Genomic DNA, 9,608 nt, shown 5'->3' with positions numbered 1-9,608 from the left:
GCTGTAGTCCGAGTGCATGACGATGGCGTTCTTCACGTTCGACAGCTGGTTCTGCACGTACTTGACGTTCGAGACAAGACCCTTCATTCCAACGATAGTCTTGATGCGGAGACCGTTGTCGCTGTTCTCAATGTGGTTGCCCTGGACAGTGAGACCCTGCACAGTGGAGGAATCGTCGACGGTGTTGCCACCCAGCGAGCCAATTGAGATACCATGACCACCGCAGCAGTAGTTGTTATTGAAGATCGTGTTGGTGCTCGACTGCATAGCGAGGCAGTCGTCCTGGTTGTAGATCTTGTTGCCCGTGATGGTGATGTGATCGTTCTTGGTCAGGTCGAAGCCATCCGTGTTCTTGGCGATGCCGTTGCCATCGCGCGAATCAAGCAAGAGTCCACTGAGCGTCGTCTGCTGGCAAGTGACAAGGCTGAACGTGCGGAATGGTGAGTTCTTGAGGGTGAAACCCGAGAGCGTCGAACCGACGACGTTCTGAAGGCGGAAGAAGACCGGGCGGGTGATCGACTCACCCTGCTTCCAGTACCAGGCTCCCTGGCCGTCCAGGGTACCGGAACCCTTAACCGTGAGGCTGTTTCCGCTGAGCAGCACGAGTGGCCCAACCCACTTTTGTGTGCCGAAGGTGGTCGTACCCGTGAACTGGATGGTGGCGCCGTCCTTGACATTACTCAGATCGAGTGTAACGCCAGCAGGAACCGTCAGCGATCCGATGGTGACGGAGCTGCAGGACGAGATATCCGTGCCCTTCTCGTACGTGCCGGTGAGGTTGCACGAACTGCTACTACTCTGCTGTTGCTGGCCCTGCTTCGGGAGGCCGCCCTTTCCACCTTCGGCTTCCATGCGCAGCATGGGCGAACCGTTGACGGTGGCGACGAGGAGCGCAAAGGAAGCGAACGCGGCGGAGACAAGCTTCATCGTCGATGTGGCCGTGTGAGTTGGTGGCGGTGCTCGACTGGAGGCAAATTGGGAACTGAGGTCACTGGACAAGCTTTATCAAAGACGGGCTGCAGTTCGGTGCCGTGTTGAAGCACCGGACGAACGTTCAATTGAGCCAGGGCATGCCGCTTGCTGGTCGGCAGTGTGATCCGGCTCAACGAAGCGGGGGACCCCTCTTTGACACTTCTCGTGCCTGAAAATATGTCCGGTTACCGGTAGTCGATCGCACGTGCAACGTGTCCATTGCATTGTTTTGTTGATCGAGCCAAACGATTTGGGGCCAAACGCGGGTAGGCTCGCCTAAAAGCAACTATTAATATAATAGCCCCGGTCGTTCGGACAAAATACCGTAATAACCGGAGAGCAATTTTTAGGTGCAACAAGTGTTTTCCTCGAATCGCGCAGCTAAGGCACTAATAGTGAATTGTGTACACGTTGTGAACGTTACAACGTGACGTGCTTAACTCTTTCAACAGGCATGACATGAATTCACTGAGACAGCCTATTGCGGTAGTTCACAGCTACTATTGCTTTGTTGGCATGGGCACCGATTGAAAGACTGTGAATTTGTCTGGGCGCCACTGCAGCCCCGCTTCAACGCATGCTCGTCCTACGATAACAATAGTCGCGCAACCGATGGTGTTGAATTGCATTTGCACGGTTTCCAATTGGAAACACTTTTTTTTATTCAATCGTCTTACGGATTTTCGTGCCGTCGGCTTACTACATACAACACAATCATGATGACGATATTTTACCAAATATAAATCCAAATTATATAAAATAATTATTTATTTTGAAATTATTATATTTCCGGTATTGAATCTAATAAATTATGATATTATCTTTTTACAATGAATATTAAATTATGGTTTCAGTCCCATCCGGGGTCCGCCCGCGTTTCCAGGCGGAAAGTGGCGTACGCGCGACGTACTTCTGTCAGCGCGGCGTACGCGCAGCAAAGCGCCATGATACGCGTGTTCATGCGTACCATGGCGTTACCCACCATGATGGTCAGCTACACACTGGCGTGAAGCGTATCACTGTTATCAACGATGATTCAGTCGGAGGTAGAATTGTGCTACTCGAGGTAGTATGATCCGAAAAGTGAAAAACATGAGGTGTTCCACAGGCAGACCGTAATTATGAAATCTGCAATATTGAATTAATGCTAGATTTTTTGGTGCAGTGTTAGAGCACCTCCGCAGAGCATAATACATCTACTAACATTAAAGACTAAATCGGCCATTGTCTCCTTCGTCCTCGCACCTCCGTTGAGCTTTGTTACTGTTCATTTCCATCTCCTGACCTATAAAGTAGGTATAACCCATACTCCAACTTTAAAGTTGCAAGAGTATTTTGACGTGCAGTCAGATGGACACTCCGTACTAAAAGATAACGCGAGAATAGCCTCGAGCTGCACTAAATGGCTGCGTTTCAAAAGCTGACAAAAAAGCTAGCATTGCATTCGCCCTTTAAGTTCATCAAGCGAGAGCCTCTTTAAGAAATACTAGTACTTAAGTAGGGTTGGTTTTGCTTTTTATTTGAGGTACATTGTTGCCAATCAAGTCTAATGATTGTGCAAGCTCATCTCTACCGCGGAGGGTCGAACAGCAAATTTATTCCGAGGTTCTCCGCACCACACGGACTAAACACGCCTTTTGTTTTGTTTTGTTTTTCCATTGAGGTACATTGATGTCACTTAACGTCTTGGCTAACGACATCTATGACCTAGTCGGAGCTCGTCTCTTACCAAGCTCCCTACTGCCATGCCCTGAGTTGGTACACTCAGTGCCGCCCCCAACCATTAAGGTGTGGAGGCTCCGAACCCCGAAGAGTTCTCATCACTGTTGCGCTCCAGCCAGTGACCTACGTCACTAGCAGCAAAGGAGTGAATATCCTTCCAAAGTGAGGTGGAGCCGATGACTCGATTGGGTGTGCATTGCATACTACGTCGTGTGTCCATCGCTAAGTTGGCTAGCGCATCGGCCATTTTGTTGTAAGAGCGTAGATGGTGCTGCCAAGTGAGCACTGCAAGTTGATCCGCAACCCTTCGACTTCGCCAGTACAGCGGGATAAGATGTTTAGCCTTCGGAGGTCGTCGCTTCTGCTGTTGATGTAAAATTAGCGTGCTATGTGAAGTGGCACCCATTTGTACCTGTAACAGGCGTGCAATCCTGTTAGCAACCCCATGTTCTCCGCAACGTTGTTCGTCGTCGACGTTGCCGCGTAAGACATGCTGGCAACCCAGCAGATTTCAAAATCACACCACCCTTCACCGACCCGGACCACAGCTGCTCCGCTGCCACCAGGTCCGGGATTACCACGGGAACCTCCGTCGAAAAAGAGTAGATACTTGGAGTGCCCTACTGAAGGTGTATGAGCTGGTAAGACTGGGTCCGAGTGAAGCGCTTTGCGCATCACTTGCGCCGCTCGCTCGAACATGTCAGGGTGGGCACCCCTCCGGAAAACACGCCTTTTACATGTGACAGGCTGTTGTATCGCTTCCGAAGGAAATGTAGAAGTGATAAGTCAATACATGTACTTATGTATTGAGCAGTTCGTCAGCTTGGACTAGCTACCCTTGTCCTATGCATGCTCTTGGACGTGACCATTCCGATGGTACACTCCGTCCGTATTGCCTACACCTGCATAACAGTCCGTACTTGATGCAGTTGAGCAACCAACCTTACTTGCCGCAGCTGTACATCTTCTGTAGTGTCGATGTTGGTGGGCTAGGCCCCAGAAATGGCTACACAGTGTAGCTTCGGCTACAACACAGGCTTAATCAGGCAGAGAGGGGAGTTGCGGGGTGACCGTTTCAGATAATCGCACTCTTACAGTGTGGTCGACAAGGGTTGCTTTGCCCTTCACGACTCAATATGCAGGCGAATATTATCGACCATATCCGGGCAGGTACTGCTTGCTTATTTTACATTGATGATGCTCACTGGTGTCTATTTAATTTTAGTTATCAGCTTCCTGAAAAGTCGTAGCCACTGGAGTAGAAGCTCAACATTTCCAAGACAGTTTGGGTCAGTCGCATGGGCTATTATAGTCTAATCGGTCAGCTGACGAGTCGAAGGGAGGAACGGAGTTAAAAAAGCACACATCCAATTTATTGCATTGACACAAGCCCCTATACGCATCAGCCTTCATGTCGGCCATTGGGACACCAATCTAAGCACCAGACCGAAATCACGCCTTCTGATTCTACACATCAATGCTGTTGGGCTGGCCGGTCGCCTTGCCCGTCGCGGACGCGCTCACTTCGATGCCCGAGAACGTCCAGTCCGACACCACCTTGGAGTTCGCACAGATATCGTACAGGTTGGTCGCCGAGCCGGTCAGTCCCGAGATAGTCACACCCTGGATCGTCACCGCACTGGTGGGGAGCCCGTGTAGCCGCCCTTGGTCTTGCTGTAGTCCGAGTGCATGACGATGGCGTTCTTCACGTTCGACAGCTTGTTCTGCACGTACTTGACGTCCGAGACAAGACCCTGCATGCCGATGATGGTCTTGATGCGAATACCGTTGTCGCTATTGACGATGGTGTTGTTTTGAACCGTCAGGCCCTGCACCGTGGAACCCTGGTTGACAGCGGTACCACCAAGCGAGCCGATGGAGACACCGTGACCACCACAGCAGTAGTTGTTGCTGAAGACCGTGTTGGTGCTCGACTGCATGGCAAGGCAGTCATCCTGGTTGTAGATCTTGTTGCCCGTGATGGTGATGTGGTCGTTCTTGGTCAGGTCGAAGCCGTCCGTGTTCTTAGCGATGCCGTCACCAGCGCGAGAGTCGAGCAGCAGACCGGTAATTGTCGTCTGCTGGCACGTGACAAGGCTGAACGTGCGGAATGGCGAGTTCTTGAGGGTGAAACCCGAGAGCTTCGAGTTGGCGACGTTCTGAAGGCGGAAGAAGACCGGGCGGGTGATCGACTGACCCTGCTGCCAGTACCAGGCGCCCTGGCCGTCCAGGGTACCAGAGCCCTTGACGGTCAGGTCGCTTCCGCTGAGCAGAACAAGCGGGCCAGCCCACTTCTGCGTACCGAAGGTGGTGATGCCCGTGAAGGTGATAGTGGCGCCGCTCTTGGCCTTGCTCAAGTCGAGCGTGACACCAGCAGGGACCGTCAGCGATCCAATGGTGATGGAGGCACAGGACGAGATGTCGGTGCCGGCCTTGTATGTGCCGGTGAGGTTGCAGGAGCTGCCGCTGGTGGTGCTGGTGGAAGTGCCGGCACTAGTGGAGCTGCCACTGCTAGTGGTGGTAGCATTGCTGCTAGCAGTGCCCGTGTTGGTACTACCGCTGCTACTCAGCTGCTGCTGCTGGGTCTGGTTTTGTTGTTGGGTCTGGTCCTGTTGTTGGGACTGATCCTGTTGTTGGGTCTGGTCCTGTTGTTGGGTCTGGTCCTGTTGCTGGGTCTGCTGCTGATCCGGCTGCTGAGTCTGCACCGCGTGCTGGGAGTGGTGGTGGCTGGTCTTGTTCTTGCTCTCGGCTTCCATGCGCAGCATGGATGATCCGTTGACAGTTACGGCGAAGAGTGCGAAGGCCGCAAGCGCGGTGGAGATAAGCTTCATCGTCGAGGCACTTGCTTGTTCGGTCCCGTAGGGTTGGTACTCCACTGGAGGCAAATTGGAAACTGAGGACACTGGACAAGCTTGACCAAGCGAGTGCTGTAACAAGCTCAATAAACGAGTGACTCTTTGGGGCACCTAGTAAACGTCGAGTTGAGCCAGGGCCATTAGTTCGCCATGCTGTTCGACCGGTGTACATGTAGCAGGGCTGGATAAAAAAACCTGGGGTCCCACACTGCACTCGAAGCAGCTGCCGTTGGTCGCCATGGTCTGCACGTCGTTTCCGTACGTGTACAGTACCTGTCCATCAGGCCTTGATCAAGCGCCACAAGTGAGCAAATCAAAGGAATCGTTGGAGCAGCCAGCGCTGGCTGCACATCGTTTTTGCGAAAAGATATTTCTGAAGAGATACTAGAGGTCAACTTTTGAGTACAACAAGTGTTTTCCCCGAATTACATCTACCTCCAATACGCGGCTGGGGGCGCCAGTCTTGTTCAAGAAGGGATTTGATTGAAAGCTACCTCCACCTCTGAGTGTTCAAATGTTGAGGTATAATACTCAGTAAATTTGAACTTCAAACTTACCTCGAAGTATACCTTTTAGTCTGGACAAAGCGTTACCATGTGTGCCTCTCTCGTTTCGAGTGTGGTGCCATGCAAATGACACAACTTAGCAGTAGTCGCGCCGCACAACCCGCGCAACGACCGACGCGCTTTTACTGTACTGTTCGAGCTCCCCATACTTTCGTGTCGTCGATCCGGTATGCGCATCTCATAAGATGTTCGATCCCAGCGGACAAGAATGATAGCCATGCGCTGCAATCTAACGAAATGTCCTGAGTTGACTCAAAACTATCCTCCCATCGGTTTCTCGAGAAGCATACGTCACCACCAAGTTGGCGGCACCAACACGCAAACTCTAGATTCATCAACTTGTGTATCGTGTTGTCCGGTGTGAAATGGGCACATCTGAACGTGGTGAAGGCCCCAGGTACTTGTCCTGGTGGCGAATATTTAGGTATTTATTTCGGAGCCTGCTGGAAGCTGGCGCTTTGACGTCTAAGTGAGTCACCCCAAAGCATTCCTAGTGAATGATTTCCTTTCCTGAGGTCGTCGTGACGGGGTTTGAGGGGATGCGGTTGGAAACCCCGAGTCACGTCCACAATGGAACTCCCGATTAACCTATGTAAAAGTACGGTAGTATTTTGAACATGATCTGGATCGGTCCATACTCGAGAATAATACGATCCGAAAGATGCTGTCGACAATTTGTCAACGATCGCATTCGCTCGGAAAAGATCGACAACTTTGGAGCGATAGCATAAGGGTAATAGTTACCAGAGCACAGCACTCCAAGAACTGTATTAATACTGTAAGCCTTACCGGTATGTATGCGAGTGCACAGTGTACTGGCGAGCAAATCGATATGCACGTATCACGAACTCTGATGACACCTCTGCATAACGGCTCAAGTTCGTGGACACGTAAATTCATACAAATCGCCACGCAATCGGGTGGAAACCATCGTCGGCATTGCCGAGCAAACGACGACTGTTGCGTCAGATCGTGGCAAACTTCAATGCTATCCTTTTGAGCCTCTAGGGCCACTAGCTGAAGCCATCGAGCCTACGAAGAGCCACTCTTCTAGACCACTGCAGAGATTCAAGTCCTATTGGCCTGTGTGTTTCACCCCAGAACTTCGCATTACGTTTTCATATTTCTCTCATTCTTTGATTCACGTCTGAGGGAGTGGATCACGACCATCTCCTTCCACACATGAAGCTGTTCACACATCCGCTCATTTTCCTCGCCTTCTTGTGGCCATTGCTTACGGAAACGATGTAGCCACCCAGAGCGACGTAAGCCAGCAGTCTCCGGCGAGCCAAGTAGGGCAGGTGTCTCCGCCAAGTCAAGGGAACTTAGTTCAGCACTGTGACATCTGCATGCTGTCTGGCAACTATATACGATTGTATTACACCATTTTCAGGGTCAAATTGAGAGAAGACGTGCTTCATATTGAGAACCGCCAGAACCATTTGGCAATCCCGCATATTCCTATCATCTTATCACCTTCGAGATTGAATATTATGTCCAGAGCCATTTACTTTCCCACTCTATGATGATCAGACCCACCCCCCCCCCCCTCCCCCCCCCGGAAACCTCATCAGTGCCTCTTTTGATTTTTGGCTGATTTGGAATTCTCTCAATCTATCCTTGAAATGGTGTATCCAGAGCTCATGTCATCCCGAAGGCCCGCTACCAATTGCCGAGTATCCAACATGACGCCTATCTCTATCTACGGTCTCTATCACGGCGAAAGATTTCGCACATGCTATAGTTGTAATACTATTGAACCCACAGTTAGGTGGACACTGCAAAATCCGTCCCGCAGTCGTCCATCCACTTTTACAGTAATAGTGGGTCACCAGCGCCTAACACACCGCAAACCATTTGAACACAGCAAACATCTATTAATCGAGAGGATTCTAACAGCAGCTACTCGCTTCGTAGCAGCTTCGCGACATCTACCAATAAACTCAAAGTAAAGGAAAGCCAACACAGCCCGCAGCACTTTTCTTGCTCGTGCACCGCCGCGCACGCTTTCCGCGCTACACGCAACCGCGACGACGGTCTAGACTTCCACCTAGCACGTGATGGAGCTCGGCTGGCCACTGCACGAACCCTTGCTGGACGCGCTCACGGTGACGCCCGAGAACGTCCACCCTGACACCGCCTTGGGGTTCGCCACGATGTCGTACAGGTTGGTGGCTGTGCCGGACAGACCCGAGATGGTCACGCCCTGGATGCTCACGTCACTGGTGGCCGAGCCCGTGTAGCCGCCCTTGGACTTGCTGTAGTCCGAGTGGATGACGATGGCGTTCTTCACGTTCGTCAGCTTGTTGTTGGTGTATTTGGCGTTGGACACGAGACCCTTGAGGCCGATGATGGTCTTGATGCGGATGCCGTTCACGCTGTTGACGATGGTGTTGCCGCTGACCGTGAGTCCTGACACCGTGTCGGACTGGTCGACGGTGTCTCCGCCCAGGGAGCCGATGGAGACACCGTGTCCACCGCTGCAGTAGTTGTTGCTGAAGACGGTGTTGGTGCTGGACTGCATGGCCAGGCAGTCGTCCTGGTTGTAGATCTTGTTGCCCGTGATGGTGACACCGTCGTTCCTGCTGAGGTCGAATCCGTCCGTGTTCTTTGCCGTGCCGTCGCCGGCGCTGGAGTCGAGCGTAAGTCCGCTGATGGTGGTCTTCTGCGAGTTGAGGACGCTGAAGGTGCGGAAGGGTGAGTTCTTGAGTGTGAAGCCTGAGAGCGTGGAGCCCGTGACGCCGTGCAGGCGGAAGAACACAGGGCGACTGATGGAGGTGCCCTGCTTCCAGTACCAAGCACCCTGGCCGTCCAGAATGCCGGATCCCTTGACGGTCAGGTTGTCTCCGCCGAGCAGCACGAGTGGCCCCTCCCACGTCTTCGTGCCGAAGGTGGTGGTGCCCGTAAACTCGATGGTGGCGCCGCTCTTGGTCTTGGTCAGGTCGAGCGTGACGCCAGCAGGGACCGTCAGCGATCCGATAGTGACGGAGCTGCAAGAGGAGATATCAGTGCCGGCCTTGTAGGTGCCGGTGAGGTTGCAGGCGCTACCGCCGCTGGTGGGTTTGGCGATAGATCCTGCGTTGGTCGAGCTGCCGCTACCCCCAGTGGGGGCAGTGCTGCTACCACTGCTGCTCAGCTGTTGCTGTTGCTGTTGCTGTTGCTGTTGCTGTTGCTGTTGCTGTTGTTGTTGTTGCTGTTGCTGGGGCTCCGGAGTCGTGCTACCACTACCACTTAATTGTTGTTGTTGTTGTTGCTGCTGCTGGGGCTCCGGAGTCGCGTGTTGAGAGTGGTGGTGGCTGGTCTCGGTGGTGTTGCTACCACTACCACTTAATTGTTGTTGTTGTTGCTGCTGCTGCTGCTGTTGCTGCTCACTATCTTGCTGGGAGTGGTGGTGGCTGCTCTTGCCCTCGGCTGCCATGCGCAGCATGGGCGAACCATCAACAGTGGCGGCAAAGATCGCAAAGGCAGCGAGCGCGGTGGGAAGAAGCTTCAT

The 9,608-nt window shown here is 52.6% G+C and overlaps 2 protein-coding genes across 2 annotated transcripts; both read right to left on the bottom strand.

Moving 5' to 3' along the window:
- Positions 1-4,325: 4,325 nt before the first annotated feature.
- IUM83_19934 (Polygalacturonase) lies at positions 4,326-5,525 on the bottom strand (the record flags this gene model as incomplete). The annotated part of the gene is made up of 1 exon (XM_067945004.1): positions 4,326-5,525. One exon carries the CDS (start codon positions 5,523-5,525, stop codon positions 4,326-4,328), a length of 1,200 nt encoding a protein of 399 aa, XP_067780834.1.
- Positions 5,526-8,165: 2,640 nt separating this feature from the next.
- On the bottom strand, positions 8,166-9,608 carry IUM83_19933 (polygalacturonase; the record flags this gene model as incomplete). Its single annotated transcript, XM_067945003.1, has 1 exon — positions 8,166-9,608. The coding sequence occupies one exon, from the start codon at positions 9,606-9,608 to the stop codon at positions 8,166-8,168; it is 1,443 nt and encodes a 480-aa protein (XP_067780832.1).

The sequence above is a fragment of the Phytophthora cinnamomi genome (assembly GCF_018691715.1).
Source record: "Phytophthora cinnamomi strain GKB4 chromosome Unknown Contig124, whole genome shotgun sequence".
Taxonomy (NCBI): domain Eukaryota; phylum Oomycota; class Peronosporomycetes; order Peronosporales; family Peronosporaceae; genus Phytophthora; species Phytophthora cinnamomi.
Note: the sequence above shows the minus strand (reverse complement) of the source record. Positions and strands in the feature narration are given on the sequence as shown.